At 51.1% G+C, this 27,793-nt stretch overlaps 7 protein-coding genes across 7 annotated transcripts; 1 reads left to right on the top strand and 6 right to left on the bottom strand.

Annotated features, from left to right (window-relative positions):
• Window positions 1–319: 319 nt before the first annotated feature.
• Window positions 320–913, bottom strand: N7539_005189 (uncharacterized protein; the record flags this gene model as incomplete). The annotated part of the gene is made up of 1 exon (XM_056934791.1): window positions 320–913. One exon carries the CDS (start codon window positions 911–913, stop codon window positions 320–322), a length of 594 nt encoding a protein of 197 aa, XP_056789985.1.
• Window positions 914–4,127: 3,214 nt separating this feature from the next.
• On the bottom strand, window positions 4,128–5,870 carry N7539_005188 (C2H2-type zinc finger protein; the record flags this gene model as incomplete). Its single annotated transcript, XM_056934790.1, has 3 exons — window positions 4,128–4,153; window positions 4,246–5,031; window positions 5,102–5,870. 3 exons carry the CDS (start codon window positions 5,868–5,870, stop codon window positions 4,128–4,130), a joined length of 1,581 nt encoding a protein of 526 aa, XP_056789984.1.
• A 4,842-nt stretch (window positions 5,871–10,712) lies between these two features.
• N7539_005187 (uncharacterized protein) lies at window positions 10,713–11,472 on the bottom strand (the record flags this gene model as incomplete). The annotated part of the gene is made up of 2 exons (XM_056934789.1): window positions 10,713–10,980; window positions 11,204–11,472. The coding sequence occupies 2 exons, from the start codon at window positions 11,470–11,472 to the stop codon at window positions 10,713–10,715; spliced, it is 537 nt and encodes a 178-aa protein (XP_056789983.1).
• A 7,409-nt stretch (window positions 11,473–18,881) lies between these two features.
• N7539_005186 (amino acid permease) lies at window positions 18,882–20,725 on the bottom strand (the record flags this gene model as incomplete). Its single annotated transcript, XM_056934788.1, has 2 exons — window positions 18,882–20,416; window positions 20,482–20,725. 2 exons carry the CDS (start codon window positions 20,723–20,725, stop codon window positions 18,882–18,884), a joined length of 1,779 nt encoding a protein of 592 aa, XP_056789982.1.
• Window positions 20,726–22,502: 1,777 nt separating this feature from the next.
• Window positions 22,503–23,194, bottom strand: N7539_005185 (cytochrome b-c1 complex subunit 10; the record flags this gene model as incomplete). The annotated part of the gene is made up of 4 exons (XM_056934787.1): window positions 22,503–22,511; window positions 22,583–22,730; window positions 22,796–22,849; window positions 23,133–23,194. The coding sequence occupies 4 exons, from the start codon at window positions 23,192–23,194 to the stop codon at window positions 22,503–22,505; spliced, it is 273 nt and encodes a 90-aa protein (XP_056789981.1).
• Window positions 23,195–23,942: 748 nt separating this feature from the next.
• Window positions 23,943–26,335, bottom strand: N7539_005184 (putative disulfide isomerase; the record flags this gene model as incomplete). Its single annotated transcript, XM_056934786.1, has 4 exons — window positions 23,943–24,302; window positions 24,365–25,909; window positions 25,966–26,047; window positions 26,112–26,335. 4 exons carry the CDS (start codon window positions 26,333–26,335, stop codon window positions 23,943–23,945), a joined length of 2,211 nt encoding a protein of 736 aa, XP_056789980.1.
• Window positions 26,336–26,813: 478 nt separating this feature from the next.
• Window positions 26,814–27,665, top strand: N7539_005183 (complex I NDUFA5 subunit family protein; the record flags this gene model as incomplete). Its single annotated transcript, XM_056934785.1, has 3 exons — window positions 26,814–27,364; window positions 27,430–27,534; window positions 27,602–27,665. The coding sequence occupies 3 exons, from the start codon at window positions 26,814–26,816 to the stop codon at window positions 27,663–27,665; spliced, it is 720 nt and encodes a 239-aa protein (XP_056789979.1).
• Between the last annotated feature and the right edge of the window lie 128 nt (window positions 27,666–27,793).

The following is a 27,793-nucleotide window of genomic DNA, read 5'->3' as shown; positions in this document are numbered from 1 at the left end:
GGCAAACTGCCTCCCATCAACCCGCATCTCCATAATCTTCAAATCTCCCCAAAGCTCAGTCAAACAAGTGGAAAGTCATGCCCAACGCCACCGGGAGAATACGAATGTCACGTCCAGCGTGAAGTGCATGTTCTTTCTTGTAATTCTTTTGTTGTCTCCCGGACAGAAGAGGTATACTTTCCCGAACAGGCTTTCTCTTGGAATATCCCGTGATCCAGTCCGAGTCTTCCTTTTTCCCACGCAAAACCCACTCCGTGGCAAGAACAGGTTTAAGGTCGGTTTCAGAGCGCCCTCGGTTCTCTTCCTCCACCTCGTGAGATCATAAACTCAACTGATCAATACTCCCAACACGCCCGCCCCCTCCCAATCGACCACCTCCTTTGGTCACCATGCCCAGCCGATAAAATCGTTCTTCTCCCCCAGCCGACCGTCCCCCAATATACCACTTCTCTGGACCCAATGCATCCCGAAACCCACCCGAGCCAGATGAGGAATCACTCCCACGACGTTGGCGATCTGGCCCCCGCGAGATGGGGATTGGCGTAGATGTGGTCGGTGAGACCGCGGGTCCCGCCGTCGCCTGCGGCGGCTGGGTTGAAGTCAAGGTATCGGAGTAGTAGTGGTTGGTGGATGAGTAGGTGAGATTCGATGACGCCGAAGTTGAAGAGCCGGCCCCGGTGGCGGAGGCAGCCGCGGGAGCCGGCGTGGCTGTCGAGGTGTTGGTGGCGGATGAGTATTGTTGAGATTGATGTTGATGATGGGCGGGTTTGGAGGTTATTGTGCGCACGTTTGTCGAGATAGGTGCTGCAGACCGAGATGATGAGCTTGTAGGTTGTGGAGAGGCGGATTTCAGGGTCGACTGGGCGCGGAAAGCAGCCAGAAAATTGGCGAGAAAAGGACGGTTGGTGGACATGCTGGCGGGATTTCCAGAGGAATCCAGACTCTCCTTGAGGACGGGATGGTTTGAGAGGTGTTGAGGCTTCGAATTGGACGAGAAGTGGGGAGAACAGACAGTGGCGATCAGAAGGCAAAGTTGACGACTTAGATTACTTTCGCCGACTGGGTTCTCGGATACGTCGATGGAGGTTGAGAATCGAACCGGCCAAGGCTGATCCTGAGAATGAGTAGATGGGGATAAGCGGGGAAGGGGAACAGAGAGAAGAGTGAGAGCAGAAGCAGGATATAGAATAAGTTTGCGTGTGCTGTGTGGAGGGAGGGGGAGGGGAGGCCGTCAAGGCTGACTCGTCGGTATTTGTTCCCCGTTCACGAGCCAGACAGACAAATCGAGCCTACCACTTGATTCCCTTGGGCCGAGATGGAGGCTCTACTCCCATCGAGTGCACCACCACCTCATGAACGGCTGACCGTTCTCACGCACGGCGGTGGACCGGCGGGGAAAGGAGGGACAGAGCCAACACAAGATCAGGATCCGATCCGATCCGAACAGGGCTCCCGGGGGGGGGGGGGGGGGGTCGAACAGCAGATTCCGAGCTTCTCCTCCTGCAAGTCGCAGGGTAGCGGCAGGTGCGCCAATCGGTCAGAAGTCAAAAGTTGGGCGAGATGACGTCGATGAAAGAGGAAGGCCGGTAAAGCCAGAGAGCCCACGCGAGAGAGTCGTTCGAATTCAGGCAATGTCGCGAAAGAGACGGGAGGTATTCGGGGGAGTGAGTGTCAAGCTCCATCCATCAGTGAACACGGCGTATCGAGACTGGAGACAGGACATTATGACTGTGGGAATGGAGATCCTTTAGCGCCGGGCCCCGAAATCAAGGCGGGGAGAAGCCATGAATGGCACGTGGCAGAGGGACTCCCAAGTTCCAACTACGAAAAGAGATACTCTGCTGATCCCAGGCCCTCCCGTAGTCTCCCTACCGAGTCCAGAGTACTGAGTAGATCGGTAGTTGTACACTCGCCGCAGATTCCCTCTAAGCGGGCCAACCCTAGTCCTTGCATAGGCTTCAAGGAGTCTCCGTCTGACATTGCGCCAGGTCGATGGTAGTCTATCCTCTGGACCAAGTGTTGGATCTTCGCGCAAAGCAGTGGCCCAAGACAACAGCCATGCGAACAGTCAACGAGTCGAAAATCCCCCTTAATCCTTAAAGCAGACAGAGACGCATGAAAAAGCGATGGGCGACTTCATCCACTCCACACTCCACTGGACTGGCGACCCCTCAAAGACACTTCCGCTGGAAAGTGGAAACCACCTACTGTACTTTAAATGGGAATCTTAACGATAAGAGAGAGTGATCGGATGGGAAACTCCCCAGACAACCCACTTCAGGTGGATCAACTCCATCGGACCGCGCGATCTGCGCGGTGGACGTGTGGAGTGTGTAACTGTAGTCTGCTCGGCCATGTCAACAAGGGTACGGCGGGGTCGAAAAGAGCATCAGGAACGAATGGATTGTACCGTGCATATGCCCACACAGTAAGGTAGGCATTACGGTGGCTCTGGTCCTCTTGAGGTATAATCCCTCTAGAGAGCTACGCCGTACGTTCTACGAGTCTTTCGCATGGTCCTGTTGAACGGTGTTCACTGTTCAAGGGAGGATTTTGCGGGTCTCGTAGCTTTCTCAAAGTCGGCCCATGACGGTACACTGATACAGTGCTTGGTTCATTTGAATTCGTTCCCGGATGCTTCCGTCGGCCGCCGTAGAGAGGGTGAGGAGTGCTTCCCGAGAGTTTCTCACGGCTCGCGAGAGAATGGGAGGGTCGAGCTTTCCAAAAAGAGGCACAGGCCAGGGCTAGACCAACGACCGAACAACTCACGATCGCTTACACCTGTCCCGGCGGAGAGACAAGGAAGACCATTTCTACGCGGTGTAAGGCTCAAAGACTCATGCATGATCACAACGATTCATTGGGGTCTATTTCTAATAGATGCTTTTCGGCTTCAAGGACCATAAACAAGAAAAGTTCTGGCCGTGGGACCCCTCGCACCAGGAACACGATAATCAATAAAGCCAGTCAAACATAGAAAACAAGCGGAACACCCAAAATGACACTCGAAAGGGCTCGAAGCACACCTTATGTTAGTGTCATGCCAAACATACTTACACAAACGAGGCCATGCAAATGCACCGAAGTGAGACACTGAGAAACATTTCAAGTCTTGGATCCCGACTCTCTCGGGTCTCGAGACTCGAGACCCAGATCCAGATCGAGTCCAAACCCAGTCCGCAACGGTATGAACTGAAACAAGCAGAGAAGTAGGAAGAACAAGTAAGATAACAAAGCAACCCGGAATACAGTGCGGATTGCTCAAATGATGATAGAGAACAAGACACATACAGGGTGACCACGAGCGTCAAAGTCAAGCGAGGAAAGAAGAAGAGAGGAGGAAAAAGAAAACGGAAAAACTTCATGAAGCGATGCGGGAAATTTGATGATTGCAACAATGGCCGTCTGCCAATATAGGAGCTCCCTGCATCATCGAGGTCTCCGTCTTTTGCTGTTTTTTGGGGGGGGGGGGGGGGGGGGCTTCTCTCCTTGCACACGCGCGCAGGCTTTTTCCCTGTCGCGTTCGTTTTGCTCTTCTCCTTCTCCAGTACTGCTCTCGTTCGGTGGTCGGTCGATCGCGCAAAGATGAAAACACACATGCCCATGTCTATAAGTTTGTGGACGCCAAACAATAACCACCCCACCCAAAACCATCTACCCACGACGCAGCATGGGAGACAAGGAAAAATAGAGAAAAACGACAACCCAGACTTGCAATTCGACCATCAAATTGGGGAAGACAGTTTTCACCACAGCGGAAGAAGAGATGCTATCCCACGCCAGATGGGACCAGGAAAAAAATTGACGCATCGGAGAAGCCGGAGAGAACTAAGGACACAAGAGATAGATGAAAATATGAATCAGTGGGTGGAAAGCATAGGAGGTAAAGAATCCCATCAAGAATGCACGGTAAGGATGATAATGAAATCGACAAAGAGGGATGCAATGAGGCTTTTCTCGGAGATGCCACTTCCCTCGAGTGAGAGGAAACATAAGCGCGAGCGCGAGCAGAGAACCATTCCGGAAAGTGAGCATGAGAGTTGTGTTTTTGGAGTGTTTTCGTCCGCATGCGCTCTCGTTGCCTCCTCGCGTTTCATCGTATTACATTCTGATCAGACAACCCAGTTTTACTGCCGAGCAGCCTGGACGGAGCCTGTCCCATGAAAAAAATTCTCATTAGCAAACCACGCACGCCGGACTCACCCCCGAGATATCGAGATAGAGACTGTAGACTTCAAAACTTACCATCACCGCCCATGGTAGTCGAGGCCAGATACAGACCATTCATACCATTTTCAGGTCCGCCGTTCGTAGTGGCGGGATAGAACTTGCGGTCGCCATCGACGGGGGCGTGGATCGGCTCCTGGCCGGTTGCCATGGAGTGGGGGAAAACGGGGTTCATGTAACCGTGCTCGGCACCGTTCTGGAAGGCGGACCAGTCAACGCCAGGCTGATTCGAGGGGTGACCGGACATCACCGGGTATTTGTGGTCAGAAACGACCAGGGGCTTTACCTGTTCAAGAGGACGATCAACACTCAGTTGCTGGCCATGGGATTCGGCACCGGAATGATGCATGAGATAGGGATTCTGCTTGGGGCCAGCCATCCAGGAACCTCGATTGGCGGTCTGATCGGCGAACGCTTGGTCACCAGGACCTCGATTCATGCCGTTGGCCGACGCCATCGCGTATCCCAGATGTTGCTGGTCCGTGAATCCGGGACGGCCAGCGGCCATACCGTTGCCATTCACGGCTCCCTCGCCAAACTGCGCACTCATCATGCCATTGGGAGATGGGACGGGATTACTGACTTCATCCTGGAGAGGCTTCGCGGGGTTAGCCGCGGCCGAGGCAGCGGCCGCGGCGGCCTGCTGCTGTGAACGCTTCAAATGCGCGTGGGGGTGAGACAAGTGAGTCGCGCCGGTGGGGTTACCCCGACGGATCGAGCACTTCTGGAAGTGGCGTTTCAAGATGTCACTGCGGGAGAAAGTGTCCTTGCAAAGCACACACATGTAAGGGCGGTCACCGGTGTCTAGGGACAGAGAAAAACAAACGAGTCATGATTAGTTCTGGCCAACTTGAGGGCTTAGAAGAGGACTTACGGCGCAGCAGATGACGCTTGAGATGCTTCGCGTGGAGATAGGTCTTGTTGCAATGCGGGCAGGGGAACTTTCCATCCGCATCCTTGGCCGGGATGGTGGTGCTCTTCGCAGTACCGTTGACACCATTGGCGACTGGAGTCGCGCGGCCAGGAACACTGGGCAAGATGCCACGACGACCTTGAGAGCCCACGACCTGCGTACGAGTTTGGTCCTTGGGAGGTCCATAGGGCGAGCCATTGGCTCCGTTAACATCAGGGGTCATGCCCCAAGATTTGGTATCGGAATAGCTGAAGGCACCGGAGGGCATGCCATTGAAATCCCGGCGGTCACGAGGAGGCGCGGGGGCGATGGGCTGCGGATAACTCTGCGCGGCCGACGCGGGAGGCAGAACACTAGGGGGAGGAGGATAGGACTGGGTGTGGTGACCTTGGGGCTGGTGGTTGGGGTGCGCAAGGTAAGAAGGCGAGTGACCCCCCATGGTGGTGTGAGGCATGATGGGGGCTGAGGAGTTCCCGTAGACGTCGTGAGTCGACGCGGGGAAGCGCGACAGATCAGGGCGGTACGGCTGACCCATGTACGGGTGCGGCGCGGGCGACTGAGTATGATGCGGCTGGAGCGGAGGCAGGGTGTGAGGCTGAGGAGCCGCGTACCCTCCCTGCATCGAGTATTGAGGCATCGACATACTGGTGATGGGGGTTGAGGACATGGGCGTGGAGCCTTGAGGCAGACTGGTTGACGGCGGACGCGAAGGGTGCGAGCGAGGATCCATCGTGAGCTTTCTCGGTCCGAAAGGGTCAACGAGTGGAGAAAGGTTTCGCGGCAATGAAATGGGAGGACGAAGACTGAGATAGATGATGATGTGTCGAGATCACGCAGTAATCATCGAACACGTCGCGGTCGTGAAGGTGTAACTCTCGTGACGTGGAAATTTTTTTTCTTCCCGCTGGACTCAACAGGTGTGAAGGGTTCGCGTCGGAGGCCAACTGAATTTTTTTTCCCGAGGCAGGCAAGACAAAGGCTGACTGGGAGTCACGGACAGGAAGAGGCCTCAATTGCACAAAGATCTGACTCCACTGATTGATGAGATTGTCAGAAGGTTGGAGGTGTGAAGAAAGGAAGAGAGGCTTGATCGGAGTCAAGTCCCCACGGTCACCCACCAGGTCGAAGATGTGTGGAAACTTGGTGTTTTAACCGCACGTTGGTCACCGTCGATGGGTTCTCTGTATCCACCAGGGAAGCGGGCGTACAAGTGGGTCTCGCAGCACAACAACTCGTCAGATGTGTTCTGCGCGTCCAAACGAACTGATCAAGACAATGGACCAGGTTTTGACGAGAAAGAGAATTGCAGAGAGGGGGTGGATTTGTTCAGTCAAGACCAAGGCGAGGCAATGTGGTGCGAACGAGGTTTTGACGGGGAGGATGAAGAGAAGAAGGAGGAAGGGAAAAAAAAGTCGGGCAAGACGATTCGATCGTGGACGGGGAGAAGAAATTTGGGGGGGAAAGCGAAAGGGAGACCAAAAGGTGATTCTTTGGAGGCGCGGCCAAGGTTCAGGTAATGGAAAATTACGGGACAAGGGCAAAGAAGACCCAAACGGGAAAATTCAGAAAAAGGAACCGAAAGAAAGGGCCGGAAACCGTGAATGAGCCTGAGGAAACATAGGTTGATCAGAAAGAGACAATTGCGATACGGTGTGGGACTCCTGAGTAATGGAAATTTCAAGGTGGTAAAATGTGAGTTACTGCCTGAAAGTGGCTTATTAACAATTTCACGGGTACCTTACCTTACCAACCGGTCTGACGGAACTGTCTGGAAACTGAACCTTTCTGGCTACACTACGATAAGCCGGAGGCAAGAGGCGATAACCGGCCTCTTCAGGTTGGAGTATGAGCAATACTGGAGAATTGCAAATTTTGGGCTGCCGTTTCCATACAATACCGAGTCCCGGGAAACATAGCGCGGGTTCAAAAGTCAGAGCAATTACACATCAATACCGTCTCCCGGCGGCGGACTGTTCTCAGTTCACGGTTCACGGCTTACGTATGTTGTCCCGAGGCAGCCTACCAATGAATCCTCCATCACCCAAATAATGGAACTTTTCAAGCTGGGAACAGCCCAAGCGACTCGAACAATTTCCATTATGATTGGATTACAGTTTTCCAATGTTGGGAATATCCCGCATCATTTCGAATCCCGTGAGAATGCTGAACGGATATCGTCAAAAATCTGACAACATTGAAAATCATGTACTCTTTCTGGGCTGTAGTCGGGTATTTTCTGAGGTACGAGAGAACAAGTCCGTTGCGGTCAACTAACAATCGAAATTCAGCGACTAAGAGTAGCCCGACCGGGTCGAATGGGCCGACGTCGGCTGCTGGGGGAAGAGATGACGATATACCGTGCGGGCTTCCCTGCGTGCTTCCGAAGCCAGCCTCGGGGACAGCATAGGAAGGCCGCGAATGGCACTCCATTCGAATCGAAACCATCATTCCTTTTCATGAACAGCAGCCTCTGTCATGGGCCACATAGCTGTTGGCTGGCCATCCGGCGTCACCGATATGCACTCTCCATACTTTGTTGTGAGTTGTGACTATTTCTCAATTGTGGCTGGGAAGCAAAATGACACCCAGCCTCGGAGCTGAACTTGCTTCTTATTGTAGGTGCTATATCTGTCCATATTAGGCACTGGCATTGACAGCTGATCATGCCACCTTGATGCAGGATGGTAAGCGGGCGCGAGAGTCAGGCGTTACCTACCTGGTCGTGCATTCACTCGGGCGTGGAAAGGCACCAACAGAGCATCATCGCAGCACGCCCTGGGGCTTCCCTAAGGTTGTGGCAGTAGCTTGGACTTTTTTGCCAGAGTCACCGAGCTTCATCGATTATTAATCCAGATTACGGGCCATTCGTAGTACACCGTGACGACACAGAATTGATAGCGGAAGTACTGACCTTCAAAAGTACCCAGTTAAATAGTATAATTATATGTCCCCTTTACTTGCAGCTGCATAGTTTCCAATTATGATTATCATGAGCTCAGGATTGTGATACACACATTTCTGCGCATGGATGTTGACCGTTGTTAAGAGGACCACGCCGCGGGCGTCATCATGAATGATGGACCTTGTGGTTACAAAGGTATCAATAAGATACATAAAGCACTCTTCAACTCTGTACTAGGAATAGGCACATCCATTGCATGATTTCAAGTAATCGCTCCGTAGGCTCTCATGACCTCTAGATACGTCGGCATATGTAACAGTACCACCATATAAGTACATAATCCGTCAGTGACTGAGCGATAGACCTCGTCGTTGTCTGTGACGTTGAATTTAAGTATCGAAAGCACCGCTGGGGATGGACCACTGGACACTAAAGGAGCTGGGAATTTTGATCACTTACGAAGGTCCACCCGACCTTCATCCAGCCGTATCAGACTGGGGAGTATTATCTGATCAACTCTATACATGTAGGCATATCCACCCCGCCTCCCCTCCCACTCCCCCCGCACTGGAGCCCGTAGGCCATTTTAGGTGAGTGGGTTTGGTGGTCATCCCTGGGCTCAGCCTCTCGGTCCGCTTCGACGTCTATAGCGACTTGGGTCCGCAGTGGCTTGACAGCCCCGCAAATGGGCAGATGGGATCGGTTATGAGGTTGACAAGGTGGAAGCAGCAAGGGTCGGTCATGAAAGAATAGGTGATGCCCAAAATACGTATTATGTTGGAAGCAGTGCAATCGGGCTGGTTCCGATGACCCGCTACCTGCACGGCCGTAGCCTGCATGTTGTGTCGGGGGGGGAACATTGATCGGTCGAAGGCCGTGCAAAGATGGAAGATCGATTGCTTATTTCTCAGGCCTTTGCACGTACATCAGATGCTTTTCACTGGTGAGACTTCTTACACGAGATCAGCTCGTCGACTAGATACATGTGTATGTCACCTTTGGTCGCTATCATGGTGCGAGGTCAAGTCATGGTTGCTGTATCCATTTCGATCCCCTTCAGTGTTCTGTGTCCCATCAGGTCGAGTCCCAGTGTCGTTCACGGGATCAACGGCGATATGCCTCTTCATCGTCGATGAGATGAACTGAATTTGATCACACGTAATTCCAAGGTTGATGAAAGTAGTATTTATGAACTGAGAGCCGTCTGATTTACAAATTTTGAGGTGTTCTGCCAGTGCTAACTAGGTCCTCCCCTGGTCACATGCGTTCTATCTGAAGCTCACATTGAAGGTACCTTACCTATACACTCACATCGGGCGACGGCCCGAGCTCCGGCTGAATCCAGGAATGAATACGGATTCGCGCACGATTACTTTCTGCCCACTTGAATGCCCTACCCAAGTCAGAGTGATACTCTGCAGGTCAGATTTTAAATCAAAATAGTGGTAAAATGTTTCTCTAATTATAGAGGCAGACCATCCTCCACAATCAAGTCACAAAAGGACAGCCTGGCTCTGATAGACATATCGGACTCGATTCATAAAGCGGCCGTGATGGGCACTGGCTTTGGGTAGTTATTGCTCCCTTCAAATGAATTCTCCAAGACTCGAGTCTTTGTGACCAGACAGCGCGCTCACCTTTGCCGTTCAAGGGTGTTGTATCGCATCGAGTCATCGACGCACCCAACGGTCTCCTGCATACTTTCGCGGATGCGCCGTAGCCGCTCACGGACGTGCTGACGTCCTTGCGCGACAAAAGTACAGTTTGTTTTCTCGGCCTACCAAGGTACGGGATCCGCTTACAGCAGCATCTGGGTAAATCATATCTGCCTGCATAGGCTCATAGGGTAGTATTCAATCTCAGATCTCTTCCCCTCTTTCCTTCCTACCCAGATCTCACCTAAATACATTTTAGCGTGTCGAGCTAGACAATACAGGTGTCTTCCTATCAATTTCATGGCCTGTGCCCAGAATGAAGCGAGTGCCTAACTCATTCCCACCAATCTCCAGCTGCAATGTTGACTGAGCATCCCGGAGAAGGATGAGGAATGTAACGTACGATTAAGTGTCCAGCCACCTTTTCACAGACATCCTTCCGATTGGATGCCGCGTTGATGGCTGCAGCTTTGTATTCGCTGCTGACTGTCGGTTTTAGTGCAGACGCAGCATGAAAGTTTGTCCGTCTCATGCACTGCCCGTGAATAGGTGTGTTTCGCAACAAAAAACGAAGTACATAACGACCGTCTATGGGTACAGTACAACGACAAACTCGTCTTTTTGACGACTCGTGACGTGAGGTTTTCACATTTCGGGTCTTCATTTTCATTTCCCCCTTCATATCTCTGGAATTCCACTCATTTATCCGAGTCTCAGATTCTAGGGGTTATCGATAGATGCGGCACGAGGAGCGAGGGACGGGATATCATACCTGGTTGGAAAGGGGCTCTCTGCCCCCCAGCTCGGGTGAACTTCGGTCGGTCCGTAAATGCGCAATGGCAGGTAAGTTCACGCCATTCTGTCCAGGAGTGCTCAATGACTGTCCACCATGCCACTAGGGCTTGCTTCCATGAAATACATGCGTATATTGGGGGGGTTCTCCAAGATAAACTACGGCACACATCTCTATCTCGAGCATTCATCTCTGTCTTTCAGCATGACTTCTGTAGCCCCTCTATTCTCCACCATAGAAAGTCGCAACAGCTTCTCCCGCTTCGATTGTGGACCGCGTCGACCAGGGTTCTGCAGCGAAGCTAACGGGATCTTTGGAGTCTGACCACAGCCGGCGCGCGCGCGCGTCCGAGTCCTTTAAGTCCTCCACCGTACAAGTTTTGCAAAATATAAGCAAACTCTCATGTGGGAAACTTTCATGTGCGGCGTATTCGTGCAGTGCTCCCGTCGGCACCGATGACAACCGCGCTCTCGTCGCGTCGGGTCGGCTACTGTAAAAGTGTACAGGAATGAACTTTACACTTTTACAGTTCTAGAGCCGCTAGACGAATATGAAGTTCTTGAGCATCGCTGGGACTGACTAGACAGCGAAAATCGTCAAGTCCGTCACTGGGTGGTTATTTTTTTTCGGATCTCTACTTCAGACTCCCAATCTCTCTTACTGTTCATGTCCTGCATGCCAGTAAGGGCCTGGTAAACCCAGGTACAGGGTACCTGAGTACTGTAGTACCGTAATTGAGGAGGAATTGAGGATTCAGGATTGTTTTCTCAGGTTCCTGGGGACTTTCAGCGAGGACACCATAGCGGTCTAGGACCCCCTTCGGAAGATCTTCGCATAACCTTCCCTCACCCACCCCAGTAATGTTCCCTGGTCGGATATTGCCGGCGTCAACAGTCCCCAATGTGGCTGGCTTCATAGTTGTGAAGGCCGCTGCGAGAACGTAGAGGTCCTGTTTAGTGTTGACATGCTCAAAGTCCAGCATTGGAGTACTGATAGAATGGATAGGACTTTGGATCCATAGATTTGAATAAAAAAAAGTCTCTAAATGGGGGGTATCTTATGGACCATGCGGCATATACATCGTGAACATTGAACAATTACTAGCATTGAACCCGACACAGTCATGCACTGGTTACCTACTGTTTGTGTTACTGTCAGTGATGTCGTATGGTCACTTTGATTGTGATTTTTTGGGGCTATTCTTCATTCGTTTTTAAAAAAAAAATACACGGCTTCAGGGCTAGCGTGTAGCCGTGTACGTACAGTGGATTAATTCTGTAAGGCTAGTGGTCGGCAAAGGTGCCGGGAAATCCAGCATGATCCACTCTTGAAGGGGAAAACTAGCCACCAAAGGCCGCCGAAAAGAGAAAAAAAAAAAAAACCTTTTACGCCAAAATGGAGTCGAAGAAAAGAGTGTTGCATCCAAAATCTCGGAAAAGGTTCGGTCCTCAAACCAAGTGGCTTATCCTACAAAACTACGGTGAGCCGGATCAATTTTGTGCTCGAGGGGGGTAAAGGCTCAAAGAAGAGAGCCACGATCATTTCGATTGTTCGGAAGTGGAAAGGCCACGGCAGTGGGAGAGACTGCTCACCGAGCAAGCAATTAATGAATCATTGCGACATGGGTTCTCCGTAGTTTCACCGCACACCGGATGTCTGGAAAGTGTCGACTCGTCGAGACTCGGAGAGTCGTGCATAATGGATTGTTTTCTGTTCCCTCCCTGTTGATATCATCCCACTTCTTCGAGGCGGGATTCACCGTCGTCGGCTTTCGACCCGGCTCCTTTCCCGAGACTCGGCTTGCAAACCACGACCCTCGAGGTTTGAACCCGATCGATCACGTGTAATACCACGACCGTAATGGCAACAGTGCAGCACGGCGAAGGACCCAAGGCTTGATTGGAATTGGATTGCGGTCACGGGCGTTCAACATATTTACTTTCCACCCGTCCAAATATATTCATGTAGTGTTCGAACTTTCGAACACATGGCAACGATCATATATCCTTGAGAACAAATGTCCATCGAGGCATGCCGCTCTACACGTCTTCAGAGTCCAGTAGCTTGCCAAACTTGTCTTGTATTGCCTTTTAAAGAAAAACTGGGCCGCGCTAAGAGAGTGTACACTTTTAAGCTATCATGACTCAAGGAGACTAGCGAGTCGCGAGCAGCCGGTTCGCCCAAATGTGGCCTCGGGCTGCCCTGCCCGCCAGGCTGGCCATGAAATGTTGTCGTGCTCGGAAAAAAAGACGCCAGATCGCAGCGTCGATCATGCCCCTCTTTTCCTGTGTGAGAGGGGACTCCTGCCTGGTCTCTAAATTGCATTGCGGCGCAGTGAGCGCAGTCCGCGGATCCGGGGCTACATATGATCTGTTCCCCCTCTGTATCCACACCTCCAATGTGTCAAGTTGTCAACCACTGATTGTGGATTTTTATTTTACGTCCTCCCTTTGTGTTACGAATAACTAGACGAAAAATGAACAAAAACGGTTCTCAAGGCTTGTAGTGGCCCTGGGCCAAGCCTCTCCTGGTCTTCGCCGTGAATTATTGACGCCAGAGAGTGGCTCTGGATTGTCGATATCAAGTCAGAGATTGAGCGAAAATAGAAGGACATCACGAGGACATGAGCGGTAAGCCAAGATTATCGGCACGCTGCCTGGACAGCGGACAGCGGACCACTGGGAGTCTGGGACACTTCAGAATCAGATGATTTCGTGTACTGTACTAAGCAATTTGCATTGTACATTTATACAAGGTCGTGATACAAACGTACATTGTTATTGCAGTACAGTAAAATCTTACAGCAGGCGAGGAGGAAAATTTCCGAAAACATACCTAAATCTTGGAGGTAGCTCCGGACCGGATAATGCATCTCGCCCTCATAGGCAAGACGACGCGATCTCCTGCGCTGTGGTTCCCAACAATAATCGTGACCTGAATCATATCGAGTCCATCAACCATTCAATTTCTACTTATACCATTACCTACTTTCACTTCCAGCTAGTAGTCTACATTTTTACTGCAACAGGTCAAGACCATATAGATTATAAACCACTTCTGGGTTGCTAACAACCTTCCCCCACGCCCACAATGACACAGTCCCGGCAAAAACAGGTTGTAATTGCTCTAACTGAAGGACAGTATTCTTGAACTGAGGACCCTACGGTGAACGGACATGGCTCTCCTTCCGACATCTTTGCCAAAAAAGGACCAGAAACCATCGTCGTGGTTTTTTCCGAGGACCCGGCACAGACCGGAAAGCATTCAACGAAATCTACGCAGATTTTGGAGAGCCAAGTCCGGATCGCCGAGTTTCATGATGTGCTGTGGCCAATGAGAGTGGTCGCTAGGCACAAGCAGACAAGAGGATCGAAAGCGCCACTCACCTCATACTTTCTGGCGTCAGTGTTGATTCGAGTCTAGTTCGTCGTTTTGGGACAGACCGGACCAGATTCGGCTAGCGGCTTCTTTGTTGGCGTTCCCCAAGGTCCTTGACTCAGGGAAAATCGGGTTACATGCATACCGAGACGTGCATGTTTAGATAAATCGTACCAGCTTAGTAAGTAGGTTCATGTGGCCCGAAAGAATAGTAGTATCTTGAGGCAAATATAGTGATTTGCAAATCCATCACGTGTAGCTGGGATCCTTTGTTATGGGTTGTTCCTTTCATTGTGAGCGCTGAGCGACCCTCCGCGGTGCCTTGTCAGCGTCGTTGTCGGCCCTCTCCCGTTGTGTACATTGCGAGTACTGTACATGCTGGAGCCGACGCGACGGGCCCTGACAGCACAGCGGAGACCTTTTGTCTCCAGGTACGCGGTGTGAAAGTGGAGCGCGACCCGACATCGACAAATATTGAAGATGGCCCGAAGCACATATCGCTCGACTTTGAGCAGGTGACGGGACGTGTAGACGTCGGACGACTTCAGTACATTGTATCAAGAGGAGCATGACCATGTTAGGGAGCCGTGCTACTCACAGCGCCATGGAAAAGCCCACCAACTCACTATCCACGCAAAAGGAAGAATTCCTGCCGTCATCAGTTCTGGAAACTTCCTCTGACAAAAGTGCGGCCATGGTCGGCAACGGATATACGGCGTGCGGCGGACCGAGTCAGACTGCATTTTTCAGAATCTTTGCAAATAAAACGTTGACGATGCGCGGGTATCACCACAACATATCTGAACTTGTACAGCGTACAGTACATGCTTATTATTATACCCACAAATGATACAGATAAGACAAGACCAGGCTTCTTGGTCGAGTTCTTTTCTTCGAGGTGCCGGATATACATAAACAGCCGTATGCCTACTGTCCTCTCTATGATCGGGTCTGGTACATGGTAACATTACCGTGCCACCACGTAGCCGTCGGAACCATGGACTCGGAATCTGGCCCTGAGGCGAATGATGATTTTGGAACTTTGAACGAGGTCTATCATCTCAAGCAAGATTTTTTTTTCTTGTTCGATCTGAGGGCCATCTAGGGAGTTGCAACTCGCCATTATCATTGGCACAAGGCTTGATGTTTAATGCAGATTTGATCTTAGTCATGACGCACGATGAGATTGATTTGACGTAGAGAAAAAAGTGATATAGCGTGCTGAGTGGCCGAGTGCATTGTTCAGGTGGCCTACCTGTGTGGACTATGGACTGTGGACAACCCCTAGGATCATGGTCGACTCGTTGAAGGTTATTATTATTACTTTTATTATTATTGCAGCTTGAATACAGGACTTGTAGCACTGATCACCTGCCCAGACCTCCGACTTGTGTGTTGTGAGTAGGTCGAAAAGGAGACTAGAAAGGGGCAAATAAAAACCGAAAAGGGACACGAGCATTTTCATCGACGACCAAATTCCTACACCATCACAAGTGAAGGATCTGTCTTTGTGTCTGGCAGTCTGCCAAAGGGTCCCAAATTTGGAATCGGTAGGCTCATGTGACCGGATTCTCACCCACGAGAATTGATTTTTTTGTTTTCTAAAACTGGCGGCAGCTATGGTTCATAAAAAGCGCCGACCGTGGGCGGAGGGCTGTTTGCAGGAGAATTCTTACCAAATAGTTTCCATTTTCGGTGATCCTTGTAAATTTCCGTCAGAACGCCATGTGGTGAGACGGTTTTGCAAAAAGGTAAAACTACAGTAAGTCGCTCCGTAAAATAAAACATACCACATCAATACTGACATCGCCGTCATACTTGTAATTTAGGGATCCGGCAACATCATTCACAACCGCAGGCCTCCTGAAATGATATTGAAGATAAGGCGTTAGATGTCGCCATTGAAGCGAGTCACGGCAACTTCAGGGGTTCATCGAAAGAAGAGCAAATGTGATGACAAATTTTTCGTAATTTTTTGTCCTCCACAGGGTAGATCCAGGTACATTGCATGTAGACTCCCTTGCGAGATGGATTTGAATTGACGAACTAAGTTGGTTTCCATTCACTACTGAATTAGATCACCGTCCCAGTATTGATCTTGCAATCTATAGAGCAACAGGAAGATAGACATGCATATGGATGGAGAGCAGGCCCTTCCGGGTGTCCTTAAACTGTCTACTTCGCTAGGACCAGAACGGGAAGGTCGAGCTCTAGATCTCACGTGATTGTTCTGTCATTTTGTTTTGGTGTTATATATTCATCAAGAGACTGGACCCTTTTTTGCTACTCCTTACGGGCCCACCGATTTCCCGACCGTGAACACCAAAAACTCACTAAGAAGTTCTCTTTACCACAACACTTTGATCTATATAGCAATATTATATAGTTCCTTAAAACTTTAGAGGATTAGAGGAAGGTAAAGTTTTCGAAATTTTTCTAGAGGGGCGATGATTTATCTATGGAGGACGGGTAGATGCTAGATCGCGGACTCGGGAGAGAATTTGAAGTGTTGAGTCGGAACGCAAAGGCAGACCCGTATTTTATTTTCGAAGTCAAACACTTTCAAAACGACAAACGTAATAAATCCAAAGATTGACCTTACTATTTCTGTTCTAGCGAGGTGGACCGCCTAAGGACACCCGGCCCTTCCTTGTTCATAGGCTTGCCTAGTCCATTTCGAAGCGACAAGCGTGGACTCCAAACTCTGTGAAGCTGCTGCTTTTCATTTCTGTTCATCTGCAGGCGCGGTTCGAATATCGATCAGGAGCCAGCTAGACACCATCAATCAATGTATTTATCAAAGCTTTCAGCTTAACTAGAGTCGATTTTTATTTGAAGACGTCAAAATGGCCGATTTCACCACGCTACTAGATAGACGGAAGTCTTTTTTTCAAGGCAAACTCGTACAAGTGGCTGTAAAACCAAACCATGAATGTGTTGCCGCGCCTGACTGATTCTCGGAGACGCGCCGGAAAAAGACTCAACTCTGACGATCGCGGCGATACCTACTCAAGTCATCTCAGGAACCAGCGTGTCGTCCCTCGGGAGAACTTGCCTCGCATGGAACTTGGCGTCGATCAAGTGCGGCATGCTGCTGTATGCCATCGTAAATTAGATAGTATTACTATTTGTACCTACCGTCACTGATCAGTTCAGTGTTCACTGGTAAATAGATGCTCAAGTCACACACAGTATTCACATCGTCTTGCCATTTAAGTGTTTCGTCCGATAGATGAGAGCATTTTATTCGGGCACGAGATGAACGTTTATTGCTCAGGAGTCAGTAGTCTACTGTTAATGGTTTGATACGCCGCCACGGATGAAAGGAAATGCCGTGTCTAGCAACCGGAGTGGTCTGTGACTATTGACGGTATCACGGTAGTACCCTGGGACGATCTCGACCCCGGCGATTGGAGCTCGACCGAGTTTCATTCTCCGTCAGACGTCCTGTAGACCAAATGAACCCGGTCGTCATCTTCATTCTCGCGAGGCGCAACCACTGCCGTGGGTAGGCTGGTGGAATTATGCTTCGGGACATGGTTTCCCCTCAATTGAAGGACATCAGTATGGATCTAAGGAAGTGGACGAACAGAAGATTCTGTCTCGCGGAAACTTTCACATCCACATTGTTGGAATTTGTCGTGGAGTCAAGCCTCGAGGTTTAAACACAGTGAACCCTCATACCGCTGTAACCCAAGCTGTACAACACTCAAGTTTTCAACAGAGTCAACACTCAACAGTCAACACTGTATGGTGAACGTTTAGCTCGTTCTCTACGTTTGTCACGTCAGAACGTACGGACCATACTAGAGTCAAGACAAACACTTGAAACAGCCTCACCCGTTTTCGAGACGCGTGACTAAAGTCTGACAAGTACCAAAAATAAGTCAAGCCCCCTCTAGTCAGTATAGCCACTACGAGCAGACCATTCGTTTCATCGCCTACCATCTTTATATGCCACCAGGTAAGAACCGACCTATTAATCGACCCGTTCCGCCACAATCCACGGAGAATCCACCCCAGAAAAGGTCGGGCGAGTGGGCCTTGCCTCACCCCTTTCTCATGTCGTGCAATTGTGCCAAATCCAAACCCCTCCCCCTCTCCGAGCACCACGTCCCAAGATAGGAGCACCCGTCAGACAGGGGAAGTGGATGTCAGGGCAGGGGTGATCTATTCCACAATATCCAGAGTACGAGCCAGGGGGGGGTAGAGATGACTTGATCGGGCTGAGTGATGACGGGAGGAAAGAGGGGGCGGTCCTATCGAAGAGAACGCGGGGAGTCCATCATAATCAATACTCCAGTCGTATGTACCCGTACCTGTGTCCGGCCCTCCTTGCACTGGAAGTTAGATTAAGCATATCTTTGCGTCCCATCGGACTACCGCAAGGTCTCCATAGCATCCTTGTCAAAAGGGTGTCCCACCAGTCTGCTGCACCGCCAATTGGGGGGGGGGGGGGCTTCCCTTCTCTGGGCCTCAGGGCCACTCCATGCGGACAGTGGATCGAGTTGCCGCGGCCGGATTTGTTCGAAACGGCGCCCCAAGGGAGGGCCGTAGACAAGGATCATCGAGGTATAGTTGTAGATCCCAACAAGCGCGGTCCGGATAATCGATCGACAAAATTAGATCGGACCACAGAATACTACCTAAGTAGTGGTGACATTGGGTTTCAGCATCTTAGGAGAAGAAGGGGACGTGCGTGGCATGTTCGCGTTTACTTGTTTTAGAGCGTTTCATCATGATCTTTGCGTGGCGGCCTTTCTGGGCAGTGGATGGAGGCTGTGATGTGGTTGCAACAGAGCATGATTTGGAGTCAATATGTACAATGGTAATAGGACTCTCAAGATCACAAGGATCACGGATCACGGATCACGGATCACGAGAACGTAGAAAGTGTCGGCCCTCAAGGGACAGAGCTGTTATTTGACAAGAAGAGGCTTCCCTTCTTCCATGTCATGTCGAGCACTTCAATCCATCAGATACAGTCTCATTCATGAGGATGTACATAGGTCTCTATAACTTATCACCAGCATGTTTCGCTGAAGATGATAGATCATCTGCCTCAGCCTGCCCCTCAGGCTCAACACCTTCACTCAGAACTGCGTGGATGGAATGTTCGACATTCACCTTAGGCCCTGTGAACCAGTTCCGAGCATCGACAAACCACCAAACCAAAACCGCCAACATAGGCGCCCCGTACACCAGACATGTCCAGTTCATCGTGCTCGGCGTCAAGTCTCCCTTTGTCACACTAGGTAAACACAAAATGGGTACCATCAGAGCGACGAAAACCACACCCACTGCCCCAATGTACGGACCAAACGGACCCAGATGCCATGGTCCCTTACGGAAACGGTGACCCACGCAGAACACGCGGATGAAGATGGGAATGGCAAAGGCAACAAATTGGGCAATGGCACCGATGGAGAAGAGGGCTCCGATGGCTACACTGCCTGCAAGAATAAGGAGACACATCAGGATTCCCAAAGCGGCGTTGAGGATCACTGCATTGACGGGTGTCTGGGTGCGAGGATTGACTTGCTTCCAGAACCGGGAAAGTGGGAAACAGTCATCTCGGGCGTAGGCGTAAGTTACACGGGACGCAGCAACCATACATCCCTGGCCCATGGAGAATCCGCAGACAATGGTCAATCCGAGGATCCCAAGAGCCGCGCGTTGAGGGAGCACTTGCAGCAGATATGAAGCCCATGGTTGACCGAGTTCCGAGCCCAGAACGGCATTGATATCGACCACCGTGTAGGCGACCACTAACTGAAGAAACCAGCCCATCAGTCCACCGACGCCAGAGGTCAAGACGATGGCGCGTGGCGAGGCAATGTTGGCGTTGGAGCACTCTTCGCTCAAGTGGAATGGCGAGTCATAGCCGGACATCGTCCATATGACACCAACAAAGGTCATGAGCACAGCCACCCCGTCTGGAAAGTCAGTCTGATTGGAGATGGTCCCCCATACATCGTGTGAGGAGTTGAACTTGGGCTCGTTCTTGACCGCAGCGGGGATGACGATCAAAGTGACAATGAGCGCGATGATGTTGAAGCTTGACCCGTACGAATTGAATTGCGCAACTTGCTTTGTGGGCATACTGCTGATCGCTGCGTGCATGATCATAATCAGAGTGGTCAACAAGAATGTATGCCAATCGGTGGGGACGTAGTCCGGACTCGTGATGGACACTGCAGCCAAGATCATTGCAGATAAAGCATAGTTGACCGATGGTGCCGCGGTAATCTGCCCAATCCAGTTGGACCATCCGGTTATCCAGGCTGCGAGAGGCCCGTATCCGGGGGGTGCGAGAACAGCTGCAGCGTAATAGAGACCGCCACTAGTGGTCAAAATCAGATTCATGATCAGCACTCGCTTGGGGGGTTGGAACGTGAATGGGTCGGCCTGCACAGGAACCGTAATCACCACATACCTGGTGGGCATAGCTGAACATAGCTCCGCCATCGACATCGCTATACATTGAATGAAGATCATTGCAATGATCCACCCCCAGACCATACCCGCGGTGCCAGCGTAACCCATGCCTTGACCGAAAGAGTAAGTCATTTTGTTCTCATCCGACCATGAGCGTAGATTGAGGGCAACCTACCATAGTAAAGGGTACTGGCAAAAGAGGGCAACAAGCCCAGGACTGCAAAGCTGACACAGAAGGTTGTCCATAGCGAGAATTCACGCTTGAATTCTTGCTTGTAACCCAAGGCCACAATGACCCGCTCATCCTCGTCCATATCATGATCAGTGTATGGAACATCTCCATCAGCCAAAACTGACGTGACGGGGACATGGTTGGTGCCAGCATGTACGCGATCTTTGGAGATGCTGGGAGGTGCCATGTCGGTATGTGGGTTGTGACAGGTAGAACAGACAGACAGCAGTACCAATATAGACGGACAAAACAAATCGACACGACAGAGGTCACTGCTATGGGCAATGGCGGGTGCTCTTCGTTAACCGAGACTTGAGGCTAGTTTTCAAACTTGAAGGGCGCCTTGCCGGGAGGTTTAAGTACATCAAGCCGAGTGGGAGGATCAGACTCCGGTATAAAAACGAGAGTTCAGTTTATCTGGGGAGCAAGTAGAGTTTCCACCTGATGGAGGCACAGAGGCTCATGCACGAATGAAGTATCCTTTATCTTTCGTCGGCTGTCAGTCGTTTAGAACATCCCCTTTCGGTTCCATGACATGGATAGATGCACCATCTCAGAACCTAATCAAAAGGCACGGAGCCACCCGCGGGTTCTGCATTAGCTTCCATTGGGGTGGCATCGCTGGTATGTAGTATGCCCATTTCAAGTAGAGGATGGAGGATGTAGCACAAGAATCAATACCAGTGACTGTATCCGGTGAGTGACTCCAAAAGCCAAGAGGCCCTATCTCGAAAGCCAGATCGGAAGAAATGCGGAGAAAGTTTGGCTTGTGCCATGTATTACTCCGCAAGAAGAGCGTGGTGCAGCTGCGTCTGATAAGTAGTATGCCCATTTCAAGTAGAGGATGGAGGATGTAGCACAAGAATCAATACCAGTGACTGTATCCGGTGAGTGACTCCAAAAGCCAAGAGGCCCTATCTCGAAAGCCAGATCGGAAGAAATGCGGAGAAAGTTTGGCTTGTGCCATGTATTACTCCGCAAGAAGAGCGTGGTGCAGCTGCGTCTGATAAGCTATGGACACGGCAGTACCTTCCAAGTAAAGACGTGCAGCGTATGGCAGTTCAAGTCATCGCCAAGTCAAAGCGCTTCACTTTGAATTCACCAATGCTGCAACTCCGCGACCAGGTCCCCTGGACCCCAATGTTCATTCCTAGTTGATTTAGAACAGTACTTCGACCTGCTGTATCAGTACCATATAGCGATGCCCTCTCACCGGGATGGACGCACCGAGGCGAGTACAACCTGCAACAGCGTGCAGTCAGGCGCTGCCCGCGAATGTACAAATGCAGGGCCAAAATGGTGACCGTTATCTGTCTTATCATGGTAGACTGACTAGACTCCCCAAGGATGACAGAATACGTGTGAGATAAGCTGGAATTGGGTATTTCAACATTGGCAAGCCAAAGGACGTGCTGCAGAGATGTTGACCTCGACAATCATTGGGTCAAATAGCCAAGGTCCGGCGGACGGCTTATCTCTTGCATCCCGCCGAAGGGTAGACCTACCCAAGTGGGTTAAGTGTCTAAGCGCAATCAGTCCTGAAAATCAGTCCGGACCAGGCATGGCTTGACTACAGATACGATAGCACCGATATCGATAACAAGGTCGATGATGCTTGATCGTGACTCGTATCTTTTACTTGGCTCAGTTAGGCGTGTTACGTGAATATATACTTGCATGAATATGGTGCACGAGAACGTACGGCCGAGGTGTATCCAAGCCGGGGGTCTGACGCCGGGCGTAACCTTACTTATACTTGCAAGTGGCTAACAATAGAATGCTGCAGGGAACACCGTAGATTGGGTTTGCGAAGCAGCAATTGCCTCTATCTCTATGTGTGGCTTCAAAGAACAGAAAAAGACAATCTTCAACATTATTCTACATAAAGCCTCGACAAAACCTCCTCATGCATCGCCATGATCAAGATTGCTAGCAAGGACGCTCAAGGTAAGACCGCGGATAGTTTAGAAGGGCTAAAAAAATGTGTAAGTTGAGGATCCGAGAAGACGCAGTCAAGGGAGCGTCAAGGGTGACCATGACTTACGTTGTCCTCGGGGGCGATGGGACGGTCATAGTAGGAGTCCAGACCGGGAATCTTCTGCAGGATATCACGGCGCACACGGGGAATCTCGCCGAACATGAAGAGAGCAGCGGTACCAGCGAAGACACCGAAGGAGGCAGCGAGAGAGCCGCTATTATATCCGGTCAGCTGATGCGGCCTCTATTGAAATGGCCCACAACGAGGGAGGACACTTACGCCTGGATAGCAGAGGGGATGGTGAAGCCGGCAATCTTGGGAGGGATGGCGATCCTGGGACAGGCGTCACGTTAGTGCATAATTCTGGATGTCGGTGATTGTGACCGATATCGTATTCCGAGGCCGACCTGGCGCCACTTTGAACATTGGATGAGCCCGCACGAGGCCCGCGCATCTCGCTCAAGGACTGGACGAGAGACCGCGGTAACTGTCTAGCTTTCCTGCAATGGGATGCATCTCGTAGACGCACGGAAGGATATTTCATGGGCTGCGACGTATGCCAGGCCTCGCTCGAAACCGCGATCGACGGGGATTAGGAATTTGGGGCAGAGCTCACTTGGGGGCGAAGGCAGAGGAGGTGGCCTTAGCCGCGGCACGGCGGATGGTGGGAGTGAACATCTACTCAAACAAATTCATGAGTTAGCATGAAATCAAATCGTAAGACATGCGCAGATACGTATTTATGCTCGTCTTTAGTCCCATTGAATGCGAGTTCAGAAGGATGGCTCCCGCTGAGCGAGCCAGCCTACTGAAACCGCAATTGAGGGTGTCGAATCACATGGAAAGTGCACAGAACCACCTTCAAAGCACAATTCAAGCGTATATTGCAGATTGCACCTACCTTGAGGAGTGATGTGGGCGGTTGAGACAATTGCTTATGGAACGATTCGGAATGGCGCTGGTGACATCGGGGTCGACGAAAACCGGAGAATGTCACGTGATACAGCCAGGTTCGCGGTCAATCGGAAGCCACATGATTGGCTCGTTGATGCTGGCTTCGAAAGGTACAAACGGTAGCACTAAAGTCTTATAATATGACTACCTAATGCTACAGGTTGGCCGTACTGACGGTTGGGAGATATACCGGAGAAAAATCTTAGGAAGCTTCCCTACCAATAGCTGTCTTCTAAAATTGGTTGGAATTCGAATGAGGTGAAGATAGGGGAAAGGGAACTAAGGTATGTGCCTCAACAGTCCATGTTGACATGCAAAAGCTTCACCATGAAATCATCTGAAGCAAAAAAAAAGAGACCAGAGAACCATGGCGAGACAGAAGTAAAGAAAAGACGACAGCCTGGAAGCAAACAAATACAGGCGAAGAATTTATAATATCAGGTCCGAACACCAAAACTGTACATGCGTTTCATTAATCGACCTTCCCGGTAGAGCCTCCGTTCAACAGCCCCTCCTTACCATCCAAGTGGAAGAAACCTCCATTGCTATTACTGTTGCCAATAATACCCCCACGGGTGACTCGGCGAAGCAAACGACCCCGTCCAATGAAAGTCACAGCAGCCACCGAGAGACCCAAGAAGATGAAGAAGAGGATGGGATGGCTGCTGATGAAAGTGCGCGTAAAGAAGAAGAACGTCTCGATAGTACCGGTGGTGGACTTGGAGGACAGTTTGGGGGGCGAAGCGATGACAAGCGGGATAGTCTCCAAGATGGAGGTACGGGAAGCCATGATTGGTGCTCCGCTAGAAGCTGTGTCCCAGTAACGGCGGTTCTGCGGAGGGTCAGTTTCCGTGTCTTTCCCAAAAGCTTCAGAGAAGAGACTGCTAGACTTACATCTTCATCGTTGATGATCACGCGATCACCATGTTCGACGTCAATACCATACGTGGTTCGAAGCCAACGCTCCCAGAAGTCTCCATCTACCCAGGCAAAGGCGACCGGCTTCTTGTCATCCTCGCGGATGGTAATGCGCATATTCTTCGCGGCACGGAGAGCACGTTGATCATTACGGTCGTCTGCTTCTTCAATGCGCAGCTGCTTCGCATCCCGAAGTTCAGAGCGCTCAAGGCGGAAGAGCTGGATCTGCTTGTCCATCCACTCAAAGGCAGCCTCCTTCAACTCCCGCCGTGACTGCTTGAAGTCATCATTACGACGACGACTGAGGATACCAAGAACAACAAATTTGCCATCCATAATCTCACGGGCATTGGCAGCTGTCAGCTCAGGGACAATGGGAAGCCAGACACTTTGCATCCATGACAGGATTTGGCGGAAGTCGCGCATATCCTTGGGAGCCAGAGCGTTGTAGTAGTTTGGCCGACCATCGCGAACAACCAGAAGTCGAGGCCAAGTGGAGATCTTGAAGCGCTCAGCAAGGGCACCGCTGCTGGTCTTGACGATACGAGCATGTCCCACGAGGCTGAGAGTCAAGCGGTCCATGGCGCGGAAATCTTCAGAAGTCGTAGCCTCGTCGTAAAAGTACAAGAAGAGAACCTCTTCAGTCTCCTCAAGTTCCTTGAAGGTGGCCGCATCGACATCTTGAATCTCGGAGCCTGGACCGACGGCCTTCTTCGCGTAGGAGAGAAGATCGCCCAATCCACGCAAACCGGTGTACTCAACTCGCTGACCTCCACGGAAGAAATAGAGAGTGGGGAAGGCATTGACTCGGGCATCGGCACAGAGTCGAGTCTCAATTTCGCAATTGACCTCGCCAACGTTCAGAGTGTCCTTCATCTCCTTTGCCATTTGTCTCCAACTGGGGGCCATGGCCTGGCAATGACCACACCAAGGAGCGTAGAACTTGATAAACCATGGGTCGCGGGTAGTCGTCACCAGCTTTTGAAAGCTTTCTGCGGTCAACGGAACAGACATGCCTTGAGGATTGGGAGCAGGGCCGACTGGCTTCGTCTTCACGGTAGCTGGGCTATCTGGTTTGCTGCTCTCGACAGGCTTAGGCACTTCCTTATTCTTCTGCGCCGCTTCGTCATTGTGTTTTTCACCAGCCAGAGCGCCTGCTTTGGGATCTTTGTCCTTAGCGACGGGAGAATCCGGTTCGGCGGATGAGTCCACACTGGACGCACCAACCTCGGGCAATTTGATGCCCTGTGGTGGACGAGACCCAGGCTTGGTTGCCTCGAGCTTTTCTTCAATCAACTTGCTCAGGTCGGCGATTGACTTGGCACCGACGTGTGTATCCTTCTGAACGCCACCCTCATAGAAAGCGAAAGTCGGCCAAGCGGAGATACCAAGCTTGTTGCAGAAATCGCCATGGGCGAGACAGTTCATAGAGGCAAAGTGAAAATTGTAGTAACTCGTAAAGCCATTTAAGGATTTGGGATCAGGCGATTTCAGAGAGGAGGGAGAAATCGGATTAGAGGTCTAAGAGAGATTAGTTAGTGGTGGATTTGCATACTATGAGCTTTGAGCATGCGCACATAGTAGAACTCGTAGGTAGTCTGATAAGCGGGTGCGGCCTTTCTGCAATGCGCACAGGACGGTGAATAGTGCTTCACAAGCCTGTTTCAGGTTAGAACCATCCGAGAAGTGAATAACGAAGATCATCTAAACCGTATACACTCACCAAGTTCCATCCTTGGTACTCTCTTCAAAGTTCTCCGGTGTCAACTGGAACAATGGCGGTACGTCGAGGCCATTGAAGATTGAGGGATCCTCCGCATCGACGCCACGGTTGCTTCGTCGTTTTTCCAATCGGTTGTTGATGCTGGCCCCCAGGTCTGACAGTGAAGCTAGCGAGGGCACAGCCAAGAGTGAGATGAGGGACACCCCTAAAGAAGCGAACTTCATTTCGGCGGTTTTTTCGTGCAGACTTCAGAAGTCGCCTTTGTGAGAAGGTTCGGGACGGGTTCGGTGTTTGTTCAGGAAGACCTGAAGCAAAGAAACGAAGGACGTTGGTCGAAAGGGGAGTTGCGGCGGTGTCACCGGTTGCACATCGGACAGAGTGCGATAATGAACCACTTGAGCACTGGACAACCAGCCGAATATATAAAGAAATGGAAGCAACAGGGGAAGTAGTAGCGCTCCCTGAGCCCGGTGAGTAACACAAGAGTGGCTAACAAAAGATCCGAGCTGATCGGAACGTTTGCGCGAGTCTGTGGAGATTAGGGAGGAGAAGGCGGCCCCCTCTCCTTCTAGGCCAGGCCTGTCCCGAACCAGGGAGGCGACGTTTATCCGCTCCGGGCCGACTTCGACTTCCCTTCCCATCATCGACTCTGCGAGACAGCTCGTGCGCCGAATATCAGCCTCCCGAACACTCGACTTCACAATGCGGTCTACACTCCGGCTCTTGGCTAATGTCAAGCCTCGATACTTGGAGCCATTTACTCCCACCGGGTTGACCGGCCTTACCACCCACCCCAGCCCTCGCCCTACCCTAATCTATCTCTACACCACAACGCTTCAGAAGCTGTCCAGATTTCCCGAATCTTCCGCCTATCGCCAGTCAGTGGAAGCTTTGACTCGACACCGTCTCGAGATCGTCGAGTCCCAAAAGCCACCTGGATTTGAGCAATGGTTGGAGCGCGTCAAGAAGACTGTGGGCGCCGAGCCTGAGCGATTTGCTCAATTGCAGCGTTCCGATGGTACCTTCGCTTATGTCGGTTCGCAAGAGGCCAACGGCATGGACGATCCTCGCGGCCAGGAGTGGGATGGCGAGGGCGCCGCCATCATGCCCCAGGGTCCCGCGCGTACCCCACAAGAAGCTGCTGAGTTGGAGAAGATCATCGAGGAGTCCAGCTCGACCGCGGCAAAGACAGATGCGGACTACTACAAGACCGAGATGACTTGGGAGAACGAGCCTGCGCTCGAGGCTGAGCAGTAAGTGGGATATATTGACGTGGTACAGAAGTTGTCCTGTCGCTTCGAAACTAACTATTGCCCAGAGTTTCCCAGATCGAGCAGAAAATCGGTGCTGGTCTCATCGAGGAGGTCATTCAGGTTGCGGAGGCCGAGCTTAAGCTCACCGATGAGCTGTACAAGGCTAAGGTGTAAGTGCTAGCTAATTGGACTATTGATTCTCTGTTTCATAATTGGCTTACTAACATCATGAAACAGGTGGGAGGAGCTGGAGGAAAAGCCTGTCCCTGGCCAGTGGTCATACTTCGAGCGTGGCAACTGAGTCTATTCGATGAGAAGAAGGGCTCAAAAGCCTAGACACTGTATCTTACAAGGAAAGGCTGTTCCTGATTTCCAATGCATTTCCTTATTATGTTCCGCAGTGTACCATACACCTCGAAGTTCCTCATA

Source organism: Penicillium diatomitis (assembly GCF_028827545.1).
Source record: "Penicillium diatomitis strain IBT 30728 chromosome Unknown utg000005l_segment0_segment0, whole genome shotgun sequence".
Classification (NCBI taxonomy): Eukaryota; Fungi; Ascomycota; class Eurotiomycetes; order Eurotiales; family Aspergillaceae; genus Penicillium; species Penicillium diatomitis.
This window is presented reverse-complemented; position numbering and strand designations above follow the sequence as displayed.